At 46.0% G+C, this 22,499-nt stretch overlaps 1 protein-coding gene and 1 long non-coding RNA gene across 3 annotated transcripts in view; one reads left to right on the top strand and one right to left on the bottom strand.

The window, feature by feature from the left end:
- LOC119161671 (putative cationic amino acid transporter) overlaps nt 1–22,499 on the bottom strand; it is a 295,166-nt gene that overhangs the window by 79,310 nt on the left and 193,357 nt on the right. For both annotated transcript variants that reach the window (XM_075889340.1, XM_075889341.1), the window contains exon 3: nt 13,054–13,207. In XM_075889340.1, the coding sequence (XP_075745455.1) occupies nt 13,054–13,207 (154 nt within the window). The remainder of the gene's footprint in view (nt 1–13,053; nt 13,208–22,499) is intronic.
- LOC142803700 (uncharacterized) lies at nt 6,292–6,912 on the top strand. Its single transcript, XR_012894236.1, has 2 exons — nt 6,292–6,345; nt 6,485–6,912. It is a non-coding gene; the product is annotated as an uncharacterized LOC142803700 (long non-coding RNA).

Below are 22,499 nucleotides of genomic sequence, written 5' to 3'. Positions count from 1 at the left end.
AGCTTGGAGAGCGGCCAAGTGAAGGCGCGAGGTTTCCTGGAAGAGAAACTTCGGGGGCAGCGGAACGACAACAACGCTGGACTTTTAGTGAGTGATTCTCGGAAGAGTATCAGTCAGACCTTTGTTCCAAGAACTTTGGACTGAATAGGTTTTCTATCTTTTTAGTCTTTAAGTGTCTTGGTTGTTCAATGCATGCGACTGCATTGTAGTGCGTATTGTTGTCTGTGTCCGTTGTTTCGAGTGTGGCTGATTGTACTATAAAGTAGGTTGTTTGATTGGTGACATATTGTACTCAACTACTGTGGAGTGTGCATACTTGTGTATTGTTTTTGAGGTGCCAGTATTGAGAACATAATTCTGTTTTGTTTATCAACTCTCGGCTCTGACTTGTTCTTTGGGCCACAGCCGGCGTCTGCTGGCGTGCCAAAAAGGACCACTTCTAAATTGTCCACGCTTTCGTAGTGCGGTTCGGGGGGCCGATACTTCGGCCCTTAGAAATTAGCCCGGCGATCGCCTCCTGTGACAACAGGTGACCTTTGACAACAGGTGACCTGGCTATAGGAACCAGGCCAGGTGGAAAACTAATCGAAGACGTCTGTCAACTATGGACAGACCATTGTCGTAGAAATTCTTCCTCGCAAGGAAGAATATTTCCTCCGACAGAGATAGAAATTCAGAGTATAAGCGTTCTAGAACCGGAAGGAGAGCACGACGACGATGACCTGCCGCAACAGCCTCGCACCTATTACGCCAGAAACAAAAAGCTCCCGCAGCTATTTGAAGGCGCGTGCTAAGAGACTACGCGGGCAGCGACCGCAAGTGACAAAGCGATTAACACCTAGGCTACGAAAACCATTGTTAACGGCCTTCCAAAACGCCTTTGCAATTACACATTGCTACATCATATGCTGGTTAGAATCTTGTAACAGGCAGTTAGGACAAGTGGAAGATGGGACCATGCCCCACTTCTCCAGTCTGTCCCGTGTTGGGAGTACTCTCCATCCAAGACGCTACACGAAGTCACGGTGGTGACCAGGCAAAAATTATGCCGTTATCACGCTCCACGAGACATGTCTCCATTGTGCTAGACGGGCTGGAGGAACCAGAGGAATCATAAGAGCCACCGTCATATCTATAATGCGGCTTTCGAGAATGTCCACATGGGTACAAACCTGCTGTGCGTGTCGATAAAATGCTACTACCGTTGAGTAAAATTCAGGTACGTTCAGTGTTTGCAGTGCAGAAATAAGCAGTGCATCTGGTAGTAAATAGCGTATCTTGGTGCCTAAGTAATAGCAGGCAAGATCACGCGCGGGCACTGATCACCGTGCAACAACAGAAGTAAGAATTGTAGGGCAAGCAGCCGGCAGCGAACAGAGACGGATGGGAATGCGAATCCACCGCAGTTTCTCGGTTGCCCAAGTGCTGCTCGGCAAACCAGCTCTGTTCCGCCTGACCAGAAAAATGAGCTAATGTGGGATTGTAACGACCTTGTCAATCGTAATGAGGGCTGTACAACATGAGATATGTATCATGCACGGCCGCAAACACAGTCTGTGCTGAATACCTTCTTCCGAGCATCGGTAAATCATACTCTTGTGCTTCCCGGATGTGTCGTTTTACACTTTCGACTACTGAAACCCACCAGGAGGCTGGTATGCCGTAGCAAGTATAATAGCGCCCCAGAATGTGAATGGACTCACTTTTTTGATGACCGAAAAAAAAGGCAGGCAGGCGTCTGGAGAACCAATGAATAAATATCGACATTTTGAAAATTTTAACGCAGCACATGAAATCGTGCCATACGCAGCAAGAAGTCGTAGGCTACAGAATAAACTGTCCTCATTTTTCAAATACAACGGGATGTCATCAGCAAATGCTGTTACCGCCACGGTACCACTACCTGGAAGAGGAAGGCCTCGAACATACGTATCAGCAATTAGCGAGCGAAGGAATGGTTCGAGGCTGAGTACAAAATGTGCAGGGAAGAAAGGACACCCCTGGCGAACACCACCGGTAACAGGAAATGGCGCGCTCTCTAAACCGTCTAGAAACTACGTGATGCGTATATTCGGTATGCGTTTCTGAGAAGCTCAATAAAGTTTTGAGAGAAGCCAAATGCTGCCATTACGCTAAATATAAAGCTAAGTTCAAGGCGATCGAATGTCTTTTCTTCGTCAAAAGAAACCAAGAGTCCCCGAGCTGATCTTGCTAACGTGTACGCAATTATATCACGCGTAACAAACGAGAGACTGTGGATTTATCTGCCAGGAGCACACCTGATGATGACCTTGTAAGGAAGGCATCAGGCTTCTCAAACGCCGAGTGATAACTGCTGCGAAAGTTTTATAATCAACGTTTAGGAGCGTTATTGGTCTCCACTCCTCTGGGCGGACCAACGATGGGTCTTGTTTAGGTAGTAAAACAATTCAACCATCGCGAAAGCTATCAGGGAAATCAAAGTTCTCAAAACAGCGGCAAATAACAGAGGTGAAAAGAGCACCAATGTCGTCCCAAAACGTTAAATAAAACTCAACAGGCAACCCGTCCGGCCCGGGAGCCAAGCCACGCTTCATGGAACACAGTGCCTCTCTCACTTCGTCAGCTGACGGACTTGTGCAAAGTTGTTCAGCTACCTCCGATGAAATCTGAGGGAGCCTACTTAACATTTTGGCTGTCTGGGTGGTACCGCAATGTGATGACATTGTTGTACGAGCCATGTTGGCAAAGTGAGCTATGAAAACTGATTGATCACGTGCCGGCGGCAACGCAGTTGGTAAGAATTTGGTGGCCTGAGTTCCTAGTGGACTCAACGGGTTGGGAAGCCAGCATTTCGCAAAGCGCTGAACCTCAGGGTGAGCACATGGATTGCGTCTGCAACGCCAAGCAGCTGCCGTCAACGACGATGCTGCAATGAGGCGTCGAAAACGACCCCGTAGCTCTCGCTGCCATGCGCGCATCAAGGAAGTTAGCCGATCAACCCGAAGACCAATACGCAGCTTTGTGGCAGTGTCCACTAGTTCTTCGGACGTACGGCGTCTGAGAGCACGCCCTTCTACTGAGCAGTGTAAACACCACTGTGTCTTGAGCGCGTCCCACACCTCCGGACCGGATCCCAAAAGAGAGGCGCGCAAGATTCTAGATAAACTGGAGCGTGAACGCGCGTCGTGCAGAATGCGGATGTCAAGACGCAAAGGTCTCACTGATGATGAAAATGAAAAGTAGGCCTCGAGCGTCACTGGTCAGTGGTCTGATATATAAACAGGGGATGATGGTAATGTTAATACATCGGCTAGCGCGCACGGCGCATAGAAATGATCCAACCGACTAGGCGACGTGCTACGCCGCCAAATCCAGGCATACTGTGGTTCATGAACTAGTCTGTACGTATCTATCAAAGAGAAATGTTGGACCAGGTGACGAAGCTCCCGCGCGTTCCAATCAGAGCAACCCCATCCTGGACCTTGCACGTCAACACGCGTGTCTACTACACAATTAAAATCTCCATTGAGTATGACATGACGACCGTCTAGAAAATACTCGTCCAGGTCACGGAAAAATTTTTACACATCATTGCCTGAGTTGTCCCATAAATACACAAAACGCGCAGCTTGAAGGATGATAGGACGCAGTCAAAAGCCAATACCCATCCAATCCCGTCATAGAAAACATGATGATTGCATAAAAAATCATGGTTAAAATTAATAATTCCAGCTCACGTCCTGCGTTGGTAAAGTCATGAAACACGCTGTCCTGACTCACGTTACTGATTATTTCGAAGACACTGACGTCTTCTCCCCCATGATAGTCGGATTTCGCCACAACCTCTCCGCACAGGACGTGATGCTGCAGCTGAAACATCAGATTGTAGACAGCACCACTCCCCAGGAACATGCACCCGACACACCACGTCGGCCACCGCAACAAAAGAACGAGTGACCTCCAAAGAATATATGGCAACAGTGACGAAGGGGTGTACGTGGATGACGCGCGGTGCCCAGAGGGAAGGCGTGCTCATGTTATCGTCGTTGTGAATCGCACAGGCAAATGCCTCGCGAGTGCCACGGTGGATACGGAACACACAGAGGCCATAGAGAAACATGCTACCTCTATGCAGAGGCGGCCGAAGAGGCAGCGATTGCTCTTGCATTGGTCGCAGCACCGGAAGCTGCGGTCGTGATCAGCGACTCGCAAGCTGCCGTCCGTGGCTTCGCGCGCGGTCGCATCTCGTGTCTGGCGGCCCGGATACTACTATCGAGTAATTGCAACAAGGACGGCGGCGAGCTTCGAGGAGTGATGGCCTCGGCGTCGTCGTCCTCGTATCTCAAAACTTAAAGTGCAAATGTCTTCCTTCTGCAGACCGCAGCTCACACCAGCTTCCCGCTCGCTGGTAACCAGGCGGCCCACACAGCAGCTCGAGATCTCACTCACCGAGCCGCGGCCGCGGCCGATTCGGTGGCCGCCTTCACTTGCGACAGCGGGGTGATGGCACTACTCACACAACTGAAATGGTCGTGCGGTGATCACCTGACCACATTCAATGACATTAGGCAACAATACAGACTAAACAGACGCAAATACCCAGCACCACACAACGAATTGGACAAAAAAAAAAATGGCAGCATATCCACGGAGTGAATGATGGAGAGTGGGACTAACCCCCGTATTCTAGAACGTCCCTTCACTCGACACTTCACCTTCACTTGAGAAAGCCGGTGGAAGCGCCGTCTCTAGGCACGGCAAGTCACTTCATATCAGCGATATTCTGCGGCGATTCTTGAGTAACGCAGCGTCATTTTTAGCCGAGCGGTGGCGCAGTGCTCGACTCTGTCAAGTGAAGGGTGGAAGTTCAGTCGAGGAGTGTTTGTGAATACGGGGGTAAGCCTCCGTCCGTCCATTCGTTCTTGTTTCCGACCGTCCATGCGTCCGTCTGTGTGACCGTCCGTGCGTTCATTCGCCCGTCCGACATCTACGCGTCCATCCTTGCGTTCGTCCATTCATTCGTTCATGCGTCCATCCGTCGGTGTGTCCGTTCGTCCACCTATTCAACACTCCAAGTACCACCATCTCGCATCTTTTCATCATATATTCCGCATATGCACCGCCATTCAGTGGACATTCCAAGGACTAAATGAGATGAGGCACACGCACACTTTCTTACGGCTTGCGCTTCGGGTCACTTCCCACCTTTAACAACCTCGAGTTCGTGGTATATACTATACTTCACTGTATTCATGGCACTGCGGCTCAACGCTCGCTAAACCTTTCTAAAACTAAGGAGGTTACACCCAGCGAGTATAACGTAGCAACCCTTTCTTGTCAGATAGTGCTCAGTGTACATGCCACTGGCTGCTAATAAGGAATGAGAGACAGGAGCATTGGGCTTCTAGTTATCGCGCACGCCGCGAACTTTTTATTGTTCGACAAAGCACAGGAGAAATCTCCCACCGGCACCACATTGCAGGTCAAAATGTAACACTGGTTACATCACTACATCAACGACTACGACTACGAGAGACGAACAAGTGCCGCTTTAAGCAGCTGTCGATTGTTCCTGCCGACGCAACCCGCGGGGCCGAAGGCGATGAACCCGACGTCCCTCTACAGGCATGTAGTAGAAATTTACAAGCGTATAGCCGCGCTAAATCTGGACACCCCCATCCTGGAGGTGCGCAACATGGAGCTCACTCAAGAACCACTTGTAAATTCGGGCTGCGAGGTCAAAAACCCAGGTTTTTCGTGAGTGTTGTTGACAACCAGTAGGCCGCCGGGCAGCATCCAGGATGTGGTGTGGCGTTACGGGTGGTCCGTTCTGCCCAGGGTGGACCGAATGTACAAGTGGCACTACTTTCGGTCCGAGCAGTGCATGCACTGCGGCATGTACGAGCACAACGAACACGCTTTGTTCACCTGTCGAGTGGCGAAGACCTTTTGGTCCCTCGTGGACAGGGCGTACCACCAACACCTCCTAAAAATTCTTCAGGCCTGCGCCCTCCGCCGTGACGTCACCACCAGCCGTCCTACGAGTCCAATACCTCCTGACCGGTTCCGTCGCGCATTCCCGAATTTCCACTTGCTGCAGTGGTGACGGCCGTGCTGCACGTGTTTTTTTCGCGAGTCTGCCGAGCCATTTTCTTTGCGTTGTGTGCAGTGAATTTTACTGCCGGAATTTTATTGCACGAAGCTTCTGACATGCCCAATAAGTGTTGTGTGCCGGCATGTTCAAGTAATTACAAGACCGGGAAGAAAGTTCAAGTATTTTCATTCCCCAAGGATGAAGTGCTAAGGAAGAAGTGGCTCAGCGCTATCCCAAGAAAGGATTTCTTCCCTACGGAAAACAACAAGGTAAGAGCAAACTGGATGTCACCATTGCATCACACTGATGGTGAAATTATACTCATTGTAACTGTTCGCGAAGTGCTTGTGCAATGTTTAGACGCATTCCGAGGTTCGCTGACACTCTGCGACTGCCATTGGTATGCAGGTATGCGCATTGCATTTCACCGAGTCATGCCTTCAGAACAAGTCGTCCTACACGGATCCTATGACAGGAAGAGTGCTAGAGGTCTCACTGAAAGTACCACGCCTGCGTTCAGGATCAGTGCCCACACTGTTCCCAGGATGTCCTTCGTACTTGTCGAAGGATGACCCTTCTCCGAGAGAATGCCCGGAAACGAAAAAAATGCGCCGAGAAGCGGCTGACCTCGCTCGTGCCATCGCAGAATCGGAGGCTTCTTATCGTGATGAAGAAACGAAATGCTGTTTTTCCTGGCTTTTTGAGCTTATGGAATGTTTGAAAAGTGCACCTGTGCCAAATGAGTGGATTGTAATTCACCGCACAAACTGTGCCCTGTTTTTAAATATTGTTGATGAGAGCATGCCGATGTTGCGGTCGTCTGTTACTGTTTTCAGCGACCTGAGTATCAGTGTATGTTTTCATGGTACCAAATTAAGCCGTATAGGTGATTATGTCGTGCCAGGAAGCATTGGGAATGTGAATGTCCTGTCTGCCATCCTGAGTAGGCTTCAAAGCATCCTCGATGAAAAATGCTCCTCAGAAGGTCTTTGTGACGTAGTCGTTAGCCTTCTTGAGCAACTTGAACGAGATGCTATTGACAGCAAGAAACGTATCAGTCGCTTCTTGCGAGAACAGGTGGCGTTGCTTGGAAAACAACGATTGGAGTATTCCTCCGAAAGTATGGTGGTTGCTTGCATATTGCATACCATATCTCCACACGCCTACAAATTTCTCAGGGGTTCAGGTTTTTTTGCCATGCCACATCCCAGTACTTGTCGAAATGTCTGCTCCTCGTTTCACTTGTCACCTGACACTGAGTCAGCCAGTGAAAATTTTCTCAGGTACATAAAACACAGATTTAAACAATTGCAGCCGCATGAAAGTGCCGTGGTTCTCATGGTTGACGAAATTCACATTCAGCCTTTCTTCGATTTTAAAGGTGGAAAAATTTCAGGGCAGCAGGAAACAGCAGGATCATTGCTTCGTGCCCTTGTTTCGTGTGTACATGTTGAATAAACTAACTCTTACTACAGGAAGTTTGCACGTTTGACAAGTTTCTCATAATTAACAATACCCTTTGAAGACATTGAGACGCGAGAGAAAACAATATTGCTGAGATACAACTCGTTCACTGCGAGATGAGTGCCAGAAGCGGCGCGCTCCCGCAGGACCGGTCGGACGGCGAGTGATGACGTAGCTGACGTCATGTCACGTGAGGCGCAGGCCTGAAGAATTTTAGGAGGTGTTGGTACCACCCGTTGGGTGTAGAAAGATTTGTCAAAAGGAAAAGATGCCCAAACGGCGCGCTGGCTCGTCTAGTGCTGACCGCTGGTACGTACGTGTTGCGGGAAAACAGGGGTTTGGCTGTGCATCAAGCAAAGGCCCGTGAAAATCAATGGCCTCTGCTGGTGCGGTTGTATGATATTGTAACGGACCATTTGAAATCGGAATTCTTTTCACTAGGAGAGGAGGAATTCCTGAAACGATGGTCCTGTGCTTTCATTAAAATCGTCACAAACCGGGTTGTCTTGGCGTGTTCGCCGATTCAAGGCCTGAGAACTACATAAGCAAAAAAACACTTTTTGTTGTGTTGGGTGCCAGAACGATTGAGTGCAAACATGTGATTGAGTGCAAACATGTGATTGAGTGCAAACATGTGATTGAGTGCAAACTTGTGATTGATTGTGAACACAAATGTCAAGTGCCATACTTTTGTGAAACCGAATTGGTATGTGTTTCGGGAACCGGATTTGTGTGTAACATGGTGAACAATGAAATTTCTTTTTCGCCCTTGAATGTTAACGTCACTGCCGCCGCTCCCTTCGCGACGCATGTTAGGCAGGGACAAAATCCGAAGCCAATTTCTGCTGCCACCCCTACACTAGGGTGGCTAGCTTGTTTATAACAGCTTTATAACAGCCTATGTTTATAACACTTTATAACAGCTTGTTTTTGTCGAATCTAAATTATTGTCTTTCGGTATGGGCAAGTACGACAGCAACCAACATAAGTAAAATATACAGACTACAAAAAAAGCGATGAGGTTTGTAGCAAATGTCGACTACTATGCACACACTGATGAACTGTTTCAGTGCTATAATATTGTCCCAATTCACAAACTTTACGAGTATTCCCTAGCAATAAGATATAAGCAATCTCTTTTTCATAACAATCGTGCCTTCTTAGATATTTTTGTACTGGAAACGCATGCTAATCCGTACCCTACTCGTCACCAACAACAGTGCAACCTTCCATTCTGTAGAACAAGTTTTGGGCGACAAATGTTATGTTTTAGTGTTCCTTTGTTATTAAATAAATTACTGGAGGCAAAAATAATCCTTGAGAAATGCAGTGCACGTGACATTAGGGAAGTGCTTTTATCGTGAAAATCGAGAAAATGGTGGTCCAGGCATTCACGGAAATGTATATATATATATATATATATCTATATATATATATATATATAACTATATATATATAACTATATATATATATATATATATATATATATATATATATATATATATATATATATATATATATATATATATATATATATATATATATATATATATATGGGATATGGCACAACGGGAGCGTTGTCAACAAGGATAAATATATTTATTTCCCAACAGTTTCGGGAGGGGTCCTCCCTTCATCAGGGGATGAGTTATACCTTGTTGACAACGCTCCCGTTGTGCCATATATATATATATATATATATATATATATATATATATATATATATATATATATATATATATATATATATATATATGTGTGTGTGTGTGTGTGTGTCTGTGTGTGTGTGTGTGTGTGTGTGTGTGTGTGTGTGTGTCTGTATATGCATCTGCATATATGTGTGTATATTTATGTGTATGTATGTACACGCAATTTCTATGCATAGCATTGTTGTCATATATATAGTATTTTGTATGTCACATTTTGCATTGTACTTCGGAATTTGTGCCGAAAGAAACTACTTACGCATCTTAGTCTCTGTACATAGCATTACTGTACGTGCATCTTCCGACTTGTACTGCGCCAAACATCTCATGGCCTATGTTCATTGCCTATATGTTCATGGCCTATGTTTCTTTACCCATGTCCACGTTGCTTGCCATGTATTAGGGAGGCTCGGGTTATTCTCAAGTGACAAAACGTCACTTTTCTCCCGAGCCTGCTCTCATCCTTGGAATGAAATAAAATTGAATTGAATTGAATTGAACCACACGAGAACAGGGCCCGCCTCCGCCGCGGTCACTGTTGCCGAACGGCGGCGTCAGCTGCGGTGCTGGTGGGAGGTGGCACTCACAAGCGACGAGCTGGCCGACCAGCTTTGGGGCGTCCGGCAAGCTGAAGATGCCGCCCGGGTGCAAGGATTTCGAGCGGTCACCTGAGGTACCGCCGTCATATTCCACGGAGAGTGGGAAGGGACAGGGGTTTATCCCCTCTTCCCCCACCTCACCGGTAAAACTGCCGGACTTTAAATAAAGTCTATTCATTCATTCATTCATTCAACTCTACTGAAGCGAGATGTCGCGAAAGAAAAGTAACAGTCTAAATTAAATGCGCGTCTGAAAGCACGATTGCGGCCTAAGGTAAAAAAAAAATAGTTTCTTGCGAACACAGAATATCACAATGTTCTGCGCGGGCTATGCTGATAGCTTCGGATTGCTTTACTGGGTTACGGAACACTTGAACATTAAAAAAAAATGATGTTTAGAAAAAAATGTTTAACAATATTGTGGTACTTCGTACTCAACCATGGGAGAGCACAGAGCCGTCCCGGTATAAGAGTGTTTGGTGTACAAGGTGAATGGGCAATACGAGATATGAAGGAGTGTACATTACATGATGAAATGTGGCCTTCTATTCCGTTCCGGTTAACAGCCCTTTATTTTGTTCTTGTCACCTTTTTGTTTTGTCGCATTCTTCAATTGATTAACGGATAAAGGTTGGTGTTTATATGCAGTTGTGGTCTTTTATTGTGTTTTTTTCGTTAACAACTTTTTATTAGTTTTGTTCTTTGCAGAAGTTCTGGTTCCTACATCTGCGGTAGACGCGAGGCGGCGCTTTTCAAGGGCCACTCACCAGCTCTGACAATTTTGAGCTGACAAGCGCAATTCGTAGACGAGGCGTTCATGATCACGTCTGCCAAAATTTGCAACGCTACGCGCCGCAGAAATGGGTCAAATTTCAAGATGGTGGTGGTGGTAGTGGTTACAATGAAGAGGAAAAAGGCACCTAATTTCTGTCTGCCTTCAGGCGACACGGCGCAGTGCCTTATAGGGGTGGGGGGAAGGAGGGATAAAAAGAATAGAAGGAAAGTAGAAGCAGAAGAAGACAGCCAACGAGAGGAAAAAGAAGGAGATAGGAAAGTGGGGATCCGGTCGAAGCAGTCCAAGGGCGGGGTGCCACAATGCGAGAGCTACACGGCATCAGGAGACCGCGGAGGGCGAACCAGTCGGCGGGAGCTACGCTGAAGTCGGAGATCGCGAGGGCACAACCGTCCAGCTTGAAATCCTGCGAGCGAATCAAATTTCAAGATGAAAGCTGCTCCCCCTCCCTCTGCCGGCGCACGCGTAGAGAATGAGGGCATGACGTGGGCGTAGGAATGGCCCTACGTACACAGAAATGCAGTGACTTTGGTCCTCTACGTAGACGACTCTGCTCTGACGTTGTCAACAGTATACCACGTGACATGGCAAATATTATTTCACACAACATGCGTAGTTTATGTATTTGTTGCTTTAAGAGATGAATAAAACTTGAAATAAATAACGATACACAATAAAAATTGTGCGCGTTTTCCTTACATTTTTTCCCGTGAAATGCTACTAGATGCGGGGCTAATGTTCCAGCGTTTCGCATGCATTCGGGTCCCCGCGGTCAGCGCATTGAGCAGACGACCACCGTGGAACGCTCCTACGCGTTCGCGCACTCATTGTACTATCTACTCTACCGCGTCTAAGCCAGCGTTTCCAAACAATCCCGCAGAAACAGACAGAAGACCACAAAATAATGCTGGTCAACAAGGCAATGCCAATCGCGTGCACGGGGGCTGGGCTTGTTCGGGCACGTCATGCCACGTCACCTCTTGGTCGGATGCCGGAGAGGGTGGGGAAGAGATTTGGCTTGTGAAGGCTACGCGGAGGAGCGGCAAGGGTATCGAGCTCGCCTCCTCTCACCCTCGTTTTGCGCCGCTTCAAAAAACCTGTTTTCTCCGCTCGTAAGGAACCGATTCCAAAAATTTTTGCGGCAAAACGTTCCTCGTCGGACACCCAACAACTTCCACTGTCTAACTTCCACTGTCTAACGTTATGGGGCCTGATGAGCGGCCCTTTAAGGTACTTTTCCCAAGAACAAGACGCATTTTTTGCATACTAGTTACTAGGCATACTAGTTCTAGCACATGCGCTCTACAAGTCTAAGCAATTATTTGTGCCTCATAAGACTCACTTGAATCGGACGTGTTCCACATCCCGACCCGCGTTCCTTTTGTCGGTCAAGTTACTCACCGGCGATTACCTACTTTTCATCCCCAGAAGCACACACCCACTAGCCCAGTGGTCAACGTCCCTTCTACTAACAAGCCGATTGTCGCACATTCTAATAAACAACTACACCCGTCTTACAACGTGCTGCTCGGACGCATGCAACGCAAAACGCGAAATGGTCCCAAGGAGGAGGAGGAGGAAGGGAAGAAATAAAAGGCAGGCAGGTCAACCAGACGCACGTCCGGTTCGCTACCCTGCACTGGGGGAAGGAGTGAGGGTATTAAAGGAGAAGAGAGAGAGAGAAGTGATGGGCAACGTGTGTGTAGATGTGACCTTGTCCATTGCACGCTTAAAAGCGGTCGCGTAGTCCGGTCGTCTTTAGAAAACTTAGCAATGCCCGCGTCGCTTTGCTGGCCTGCGACGCGTAGAGCCATGAACCAAGGATATTCTCTTCGGAAAAAAGGTCTACTGTCTAGTATCTCTAACGTTTCACGTAGCAAGTTGCGGCCGCTCCCAAACGTTCACATGAACACAGTAGATGTTCTATTGTCTCGTCAGTGTCGCACGATTCACATCGGGAGCTATCCGCCATTCCTATGCGAAAAGAGTACGCCTTTGTAAAAGCTACTCCTAACCACAGGCGGCAAAGTAAAGTTGCATCCCGGCGGGAGAGGTCCGATGGAACTTGAAGCTTTCTCGATGGGTCCAATTTGTGTAGGCGGCGGTTCCTGACACTGGGGTCACTCAGCCAAGTTTCCGACATGGTGTTAGCGAACGAGTGAAGGCCCCTTGCAGCGTCGGTTCTCGACAATGGAATTGGGGTTGTCTGGGCGTCCGCGTGGGCGGATCGGGCAGCATTATCAGCAAGGTCATTACCGACAATACCCCAATGTCCCGGTAACCACTGGAACACCACGTCATGTCCTGGTCCCAAACTCGCCAAAAACACGAGCGAGACAGCAGGTTTTTTTATGGGGGGGAGGGGGATTAAGAATTTGTTCAAGTTCATGAAAAAGAATTCCAAGGGCTACTCACCGGAGAAGAGGGACGCAATGGCGGCGATGATGAAGGAGAAGATGACCCCCGGGCCGGCAAAGTTTCTCGCCACCATACCGGCCACCAGGTACATGCCAGTGCCTACGCAGCTGCCAACGCCCAGGGACGTCAAGTCCAGCGTCGTCAGGCAACGCTGCGCAAGGTCAGCGGCGCATGCGTAGAGATTAATTACATAAGACACAGAATAAAGCCTTGTTGGTCTTGAAATTACAAAAAATTGTGAACGTTATCACCCAAATAGCGGAATACTGCACAGCCCCGAAGCCTCGTCACATAACTGATAGAGGCGATTCCTCTATTAAAGCGATGTGGTTCCTGATCGCACATATGTCTTGGACAGAGACAATAAAATATCACGGCTTCTATTACCACATGATGCAGCAGAAAACACAGCTGTCTATCATATGCATATTTGCCCCGGTAAAAATATTCGGGGTATTGCGTCCTAAAACCACGATATGATTATCCGAGACAACTTAATCGAGGGCTCTGAAAATTCCAACCATCTGGTGTTCTTTAACGTGCACTGGAATCGCACAGTACACGGGTGGTTTAGCATGTCGCGTTCATAGAAATCCGACCGCCGACGCAGGAATCGAACCCGTAACCTTCGAGTCAGCAGCCGAGTGCAACTATGACTGCTCAGTCATGGTAGAGTGTATGGTAGACAGTCATGGTAGACTTCGAGCAACGTATAAGGTTGATTGATTGATATGAGGGGTTTAACGTCCCAAAACCACCATATGATTGTGAGAGACGCCGTAGTGGAGGGCTCCGGAAATTTCGACCACCTGGGGATCTTTAACGTCCACCCAAATCTGAGCACATGGGCCTACAACATTTCCGCTTCCATCGGAAATGCAGCCGCTGCGGCCGGGATTTGAACCCACGACCTTGCGGGTCAACAGCCGAGTACCTTAGCGACTATACCATCACGGTGGGGCGCAATGTATAAGGCCTGTAGAAAATAAGTATAAATAAAACAAACCCAAAGCCAGCAGAGTTAACCAAATGCTCTCGCATTTAAAAAGTGCGTCATATAACACGCGTATGGCTAGATTAGAAAAGTCTGCAAGAGGCCTTCCCTTTCAGGAAAATGGGGGCAAACGAAGCGGGGCATCTGTAGCTTGAAGTACTACCTCTTATATATATATATATATATATATATATATATATATATATATATATATATATATATATATATATATATATATATATATATATATGTGTGTGTGTGTGTGTGTGTGTGTGTGTGTGTGTGTGTGTGTGTGTGTGTGTGTGTGTGTGTGTGTGTGTGTGTGTGTGTGTGTGTGTCTGTGTGTGCCACGTGCGTAAATTTGGCATACGCAGCTGAGATCTACCGTCGCGCTTACACACGGACACGCACACTACAAGCCGTCGACGCGACAAGACGTCAATGCACCCGGAAGTTCTTTCGACCAGCTTGCATTCAGAGAAGGAGGAGAAATAGGAGGAGGGACTCCAGTCACTTCAGCCGACAACCACAGATTGAGCTTCGGCCTTAAATTATAGAGAGCGCCAACGTGGTGGCGTGCAACCCCTTCTCTCGGTGTCAATCGATGCGCCACGAGGGGGCTTCATTCCCGTATAGCGAAGAACGCTTAGACGCGGAAGTGTTGCGGCCCGAGTCTGCAACATTAATGACTCCTACGAAAGAGGGAAGAGTCCAGCGGACGAAGACAGGTAGGAATGCATAAAGATTAGCCTGGCGTGTTGCAGCTAAGCCCCGATACTTATTTATTATTAACCTTTCTAATGCGAAGCGGCTCTCTGACTCACGTGTGTACCGCCTTACGTGCGTGCGTCCGTACGAACGCGCCGCCACACGTTGCCCTCGCCGCAGGTGTTGGAGAGGTGCGAAGTAGATCACGCCGCGCAGCTGCGCCTTGACGTCACGCTCCCCTCGCAGTTCACGCCGACGTCACTGTCTTCCTCACCTGCCATGCACTCGCCGCAGCACTCGCAGCTGCCACCTAGTGCACTTCACCCTCCACACCTTCCGCTACCACCGCTCACTCCGCTACCACGACCGCCGCACGCCACACCGCCGACTTGTCAATTAACGCGCAAAAAACCACGGCCGGACTAGACCTAGCCCGGCCGTGAATAAATCGTGCGAAATGTACGCGTTGAAACATGTCTGTGCACGTCACCTATCTTTCGCTTCACCTTCTTCACCACTCGTAACGCTCGAGCGCACATCGAGTAGTAACATTATTTCGGCTCGTTTATCTCCGACGGAGAGGACGCCGGAAGGCGCTCCTTCGCCCGCAGGAACATCCGCCGAAGCTATTAGGCCTAACCCGACCATCGCCGCCGTTACGAGGGTTAGCGAAGCCGATCGCGTTCACGAATGGCGACGTCTCGGCTGCAACACCGATGAGGCGCGAGCCAGTGAAGCCGTACGCAAGCATTGGCAACACTGCTGCGTCGCAGCACATCAGGGTGCCCTTTGGGAAGATTTTTTGTGCGAATTTTTTTATTTATGAAGGCTAGTTGACAGTTCGACATGCTGTTAGAACAGCAAGAAGGATGAAAAAACACAAAAAAAACACGCATTACGTGTCTCATGTACTACACTTTCTTCTCTTTGGAAGTGTGTTCTGGTGTTCAACCAGCGCGTCGCAAGGGCCAACTATGCTAAATCTGCTACACACAACCAACGAAAGGGTGGTGGTAGAGTAGTTAAACCATACCCCTGCCACACAGATAGATAGATAGATAGATAGATAGATAGATAGATAGATAGATAGATAGATAGATAGATAGATAGATAGATAGATAGATAGATAGATAGATAGATAGATAGATAGATAGATAGATAGATAGATAGATAGATAGATAGATAGATAGATAGATAGATAGATAGATAGATAGATAGATAGATAGATAGATAGATAGATAGATGCGCTCTAAGTCGCTGAAGTTCGCTAAGAAATGCTTGGCATTTAAAACACTATGTTAGGAATGTCATAAAGGAGTTAGTGCCCATGATAGCTGAAACGCATGGTGCTTCAGGCGGCATAGGAATGATGGGAGTAGTAAGTACATGGCTTTGTCGTTCGTTGCGCTTCGTGGCCTGAGTACGATTTGTCGCAAAACAAAGTTCAGCAAAGTTTTAACAGTAACCCTTCGCTACCTTTAAAAACTTTGAAACATTATTTATTTCAACATTCGATATGCTGAGGGCCGTGGTCAAAAAGCTTCTAAAAGGCTTCATTGGGACCACGACCCCTTACAAAAGCGCGGCATTGGCAACAATTTTATTGCAATGAAAATGTACATATTGAGCAAGCAGTTTAGTGACAGTTTATGCAAGTGAAAATAAAGCGTAAATATTTAAAGTGATAAACTCAGAAGGTGAGACTGAAAAGAGATATCAATTATTGTAAATATTTATTACGCATACAAAAATCAATAATACAGTGTACTGATACAAGTACTACTAAATTTGCACCAATGTCAGATTGGGCATGTGCCAATGTGATAAGAGACACAAAATGTAAAAAAAAACATGGGTAACTTTACTCAGATGTCAGATATGAAATTCAAACGAAAAAAGCAAGATAAAGAGAAGCATTTCTTTGCCGTGGTTGGTGCGCGTGCGTGGGATAAACCACCTGTGATTGAAACGGGTGTTGTGAAAAACTTTGCGGTGCTTTTGGACGGCAATGATTCCTAAAAAGTGTTGGCATTTTAACACTGCGAGGTAGCGTTTCAAAAGCATTGCGCGTAATATTCAGGTAGAGTTAGCAGGTCTATGTCTTGAATTATGGGAGTGGTGTGACAGCAATGAGAAACATTTGCAATAGCACGTACAGTAGTTTTCTGTATGACGTGAAATTTGTGGATATTTGTTAACGTGGTCGAACCCCAAACCAGAAGACAGTAGTTAAGATGAGATAAAAACAAAGATTTCATGAGAAATTTCACTGCCTTAGGTAAGAGAAACGCACCCGCGATGATATGCCTGAAATTCTTGATAGAGTGCTGGATATATTTTCAGTATGTGCGCTCCTAGAGATAAATTCATCGTAAATTATTCCCAGACACCTAATACGCTGTACAATCTGAAGTTATGAACTGCCAAGTTCATAACTTCATAACTGCCAATTTTCAGCAACAAGGAGCAAGGTAATATCATCAGCGTTTGTAATGCACTTTACAGACGTGTCAATTTTTACAATATCATTTATGTATATACAAAAAACAAAGGCCCTAATATGCTACCTTGTGGTACACCCGCGAAAATTTCCAGTAAATTGAAGGCACTATTGTACACGACTGCATTCTGCTGCCGACACAATAGGTATGACTCAGTGAGTTGTAAGAAGGCACCTCTAAAGCCACATATTGCACATTTCTTTAGCAGCGTAGTATCATTTACTGTGTCAAACGCTTTTGAATAGTCTACGAAGATGCCGAAAGTGTGGAGTTCGCTTTCAAAAGCATTTAATATGAATTCCTTTTGCTCGAAAAGTGCACGTTCCTTCATACGGGCTTTGATAAAACGAAACTGCGAAGGAGTGATAATGTGGTGTTTATCTAGGAAAGAAACCATACGCTTTTGAATTAGTTTTTCTAGTCCCTTTAAGATTATTGGAAGTATAGATGTCGGCCGGTAATTGTTAAGTGTATTTTCATCTCCTCCTTTGTACAACACTACTAATTTTGCCACTTGAAACCTTGACCTCATTAGCCTCACCGATTCAAATCGATTGACGAAGTTTACAACGGTTCGCTCTTTTATTCGATACAAAACCGAAATAAAGCAATAAACAAAGCCACAGGTGTGTTCGAAGCCCGGAAGCATGAAGACTATATATAGGAACCCGTGCACTACCCATCATTCTCATGGTGGCTGAACGATTACAGCGCTTAAGTCTCCTCTAGTTAATTTTAGGAACCTCTATGGTGGACGTGGCAATGCACACGTTATTAACGCGATAGGTAAAAGAGCTCTTTTCATAGAAATTCTCGCGTCGGCATTGGTGTCGGCGGCGTCTTTGGTTGTGAGCAAAAAATTATCATCTTATGCGTGACCGAAAAATTGAGAACGGTGCAAATTAAATGAATTGCAAAAAACCCTGGGTCAGAGTGACGATCAAACCCGGGTTCAATCACGCGGTTACGCTTCTGCTTGTGAATACAGTGACAATAAGTTTCTCTGCATGGAAATGCAGTGCAAGTGATGCATGCTTCACAAACACAGGCGTCATGTATGCACACTTCACAATATACCATCACACATTGCTGTACTGATGCGTGATAAAAGCACCCATTGCCCACCGGCTTTAAAACACGTGAATATCATATGGACTTCGTGGTTTCATGCACTGTTTGGAGTACGGACTAGAAACAGGACATTACTATCGCATTCAACTCTTGAAGGCAAAAACTATGGGGTTCCCTAAATCTTTTTTTTCTTTTTGCTGAAATTGCGAGCAACCATATCTTTGTCGCAGTCACCCAGAAAAAGCTGCTCGTTGATTTGTTTTCTGCCGGCCACCCCTGCTCTGAAAAATGGAACGTTCTTGCCACTCTCGATACCAGCGCTCTCGACAAAAACGCACCAATGCGTGTCACAGTGGTACCGCTGCAGCAACGAGTCACTTGTGTCACAATATTTTGTTGTTGAGACAGAACACGAAAAAGAGAAAGTGATGCCTTCGAAGGATCTGAAAGCGTAAACAACGAAACGCAAGCAGATGAGAAAAGAAAAAAGAACTACGATACGCTAAAAATGGAACACCGAAAGAAGAAATAGCCCGCGCCTCTGTTGACCGGGTCATCAGAGGCGCGGGCTATTCCACATTTTGTCCACATTTTGGACGTTCGCTCAGTTCGTGACCCTCCACGTAATCAAGAACAGACAAGAGGAGAGTACCGGCGACGTAATAAGGGCGTCGAGACGAGGACGAGGCCGGCGGCGCGAGAATTTATGCACACGAGACGTCGCCAAACAGCGTTAAGGCGAGAAGAGGCGATTAAAGGGAGCACGGATGCATATACCATACGCAAAGAGGACGATGACGAAGAAGCGAGCGGAAAAGCAATCTACACACCACTTCCCACAATATTTTATTGAGTGGGTGGCAGAATTTTTGAAATCAAGAGAATTCTACTGCGTCAGGGATGGATGTTCCTAATCTAGATTTAAAAAAAAAAACGCGCAGAGTTCCTCAAGGAGCAGTCTTACCTCCAGTGTTATTTAATGCTTTAATGAGCTCAATTCCAACAGAACAAGAAGTTACTGTCTACATTTATGCTGATAACATCGCATTTATTGCTGCTGAGTGTGATATTTACTCACTGCAACTTAAATTACAAAGATATATTAATACATATGTTAGAAATTTGGTTGCAGCCAATTTTATTATCGTTAAATGTCAATAAAAGTGCGCTCTTGGTGTTTCCGCTTGCAGACCCAGTTTCAATTTCAATTCGATATAAACAGGAACCCATCCAGCAAGTAGACTCTACAAAATATTTGGGAATCATTTATAATGAAAAACTTAACCGGTGTCCACACATAGAGTATATAACTACCAAGGCACAACGGGCCTCAGGCTTACGGCACAAGCTATGTAACCAGAAATATGGGTTACAAAGGCACACCTTGATAATGTTGTACAAGATGTACATGCGCCCCATCATGGAATTCGGATGCATATTATTCTCGTATGGCCCTGCTTATAAAACAAAACCTCGAGTTGTCTTGGAGCGAGAAGCACTGCGAATGTGCCTGGGACTCCCTAGGTTTGTGGCTATCAACGTACTGCACCAGGAAGCGCACCTGCCTATACTACTTTGTCAATTTCACATTTTGACAGTACAAGCATTTTTTTTTTAATTTTATAGCTTACCGGCAAGGAGACCTCAATATGCTTTTATTGCAAACCCAGACGCCTTCTTTCGTGCCCATTGGCCATGGTTTCACACACCTCAGATAATGTTTGTACAAAAGAATGTACAAAGCATAAATGTGAACATTAGAAATGTAATTGAGACTAATGACTCGAATTGTCATGTTATAATTGAATATAATGATATTTCCCCCCAAAACGCCAAGTTACAAACTCTCAATTTTTTTAAATAACATATTATTAGATTACTTGGAGCATGCAGAAACTAAAAAAAGACAATAGCCACATATGCTTTAGTAAATAATCAAAAGGCAAGTGTAGGCATCACCTCTGATTCGCCTGACTGGTCCTTCTCAGTGAGACTGCCTGATTTTACTCCAGTTTTTGAAGCTGAGCTTGTCGCGATTATGTTGGCTCTTCGTCAACTTCCCTCAAATCGAAACAACGTGGTCATAATGACGGATTCTCTTTCAGTTTGTGGAGCTCCGACAGCTTCTGAGAACTCTCGAATTCTAAGGACATTTAGAACATTAGTACCACCGCAGTTGAGACTCCTGGGGTTACTGTGGGTTCCCGGACACTGTGAATTAAGATTAAATGAACTGGCCGATTCTTTAGCACGATCCGCACTTGATGACCCAATTTTATCCGTACTGCCACATGCTGAATATATTACAGCAATAAGATATCGAAAATCAGCAATCTGCATTGATATGATAGAAAAAGTAACTACATAAAAAGAATATAACCACCTCAAGTTTCCATAGCGACCACACTGGAGCCAGTTTGGAAAGCTCGAAGTTTTAATTACTAAATTCCGATGTCGTGTCCCCTTCCCCACCACCAAAACATGTATCTACACAGAGCTGGTCAGACAATATCACCCCTCTGCACGTTCTGTGAAGAAATGGAATCAATTGAACATTATGTTTTGTATTGTCGCCGATACGCTATACTATAGAAAAAGGCGTCTAGTTATTCCACTTCTGAAAATAGGCGTTACATCGACGGCGGAAACTGCACTAAGCTTTGGTGCCTCAGTTTTGGGACATTGCCACACGGACGCTTTCAATGCCGTTTGCGATTAAATTCAGGCATCCAAACGTATACCTTTGTGATCTTCAATCAAATAATTATTATGTATTGCCCCAAAAAATCTAAAGGGTGATGCCAAGTAAACGCAGCTGAGTGGTAATCACAACACCTGAAATCTCAAAATTTCTCAACTTGACTTTTTCATTTTTTTCTCTTTTTCGTTTGCTCTCTTTTTATGCGGTTTTCCTTACATTAGTCATAGTCATAAAACAATTTCATTACACATAGTTATAATGCTAAAAAAATGCACAACGCTTTCTTGGCCGATCTCTCTGGGTGGGTGTGAGCCATGAGTCCGTGGAAACAAACAAACAAAGAAAAAATGAAGGAGCTGGCACGTCTGCGCCTGTTGAAGGCGTTAAAATGGCAGAATAGTTCCACATATACCTCGTCATCGTATGTGTCTTCTGAGGAAACGTGTTTCCTTAAAAGTGGGTTCTCTTCACCAAAAACTCAATGAACAAATAAACAGAGTACACGACACGAAACGAACGTGAACTTCGCCACAAACCACGGCTCATTCAATTTTCTCCATTTTGAAGCCTCATTATGAAACACCCTGTAGTTAAAGAAGTCACAGCTTTGCCTCAAATGCGAAGCATTGAACGCAATAGCAACTAATTGAAAGGTCACGTGCAAAATGGAACGTGGATCAAAACGTGCCCCACGTTTCTCACGCACAAATGACGCACGAAACGTACTCACAGGTACGGGTGCACGCGAATAAGCATCTCATTTGTTACTTCACTGTGCATGAAAAGCGCGCGCATTTCGCAAATGGAGACTGCAATGATTGCAGTGACATTTGTGCGCCCAGTAACTACAGTAGAATCGTACCAGGTGAAGCAAGATCCTCCCAACCTCGCCACCACGAGATAACGGCGCACGAGGGGGTGTCGCTCCCCTTCTCTAAGCCGGACAAAGTACGCATATAGGAGATTAGAGCGGGCGCCGCCGCTAGGTGTGACGACGCGCGCTCAGTGCGCCATCTTGCTGGTAATGCTGAAAGCCATTTCAACGATGGAGGACATGCTCCGGGGTGGCTCAGTGGTTAACGCCTCACTTTCACGACGCAGAGGTCCCACGTTCGATTACACGTGCCGGAGTGTTTTTCTGGGTTTTTCTTCTTTTTTGCATTTTCATATATATATAGATACATATACATATACGGTGAGTGACGGCGACGCCGACGCCGGTGGCAAGATTTAGCCGAGAGTGTCCATATAATTGCAATCGCAATTTAATAAAAAAAAAAGCGGTGGTGTTCCTTACTACCAATAATTGGACGTTACGGTGCTAGCCATGTTTTAACGTGTATTATATAAAGATACTGGCGGCAATGTTATGTGTTGCAATGTTTTCAAGTATGAAGCATTTCTTAATGAACTAAGCACGGTTCAACTATTATGTATTTACTTTTTTTTTTCTAGTGTCGCGTCATTA

This window comes from Rhipicephalus microplus, chromosome 3, assembly GCF_043290135.1.
Source record: "Rhipicephalus microplus isolate Deutch F79 chromosome 3, USDA_Rmic, whole genome shotgun sequence".
In the NCBI taxonomy this organism is placed as follows: domain Eukaryota; kingdom Metazoa; phylum Arthropoda; class Arachnida; order Ixodida; family Ixodidae; genus Rhipicephalus; species Rhipicephalus microplus.
This window is presented reverse-complemented; position numbering and strand designations above follow the sequence as displayed.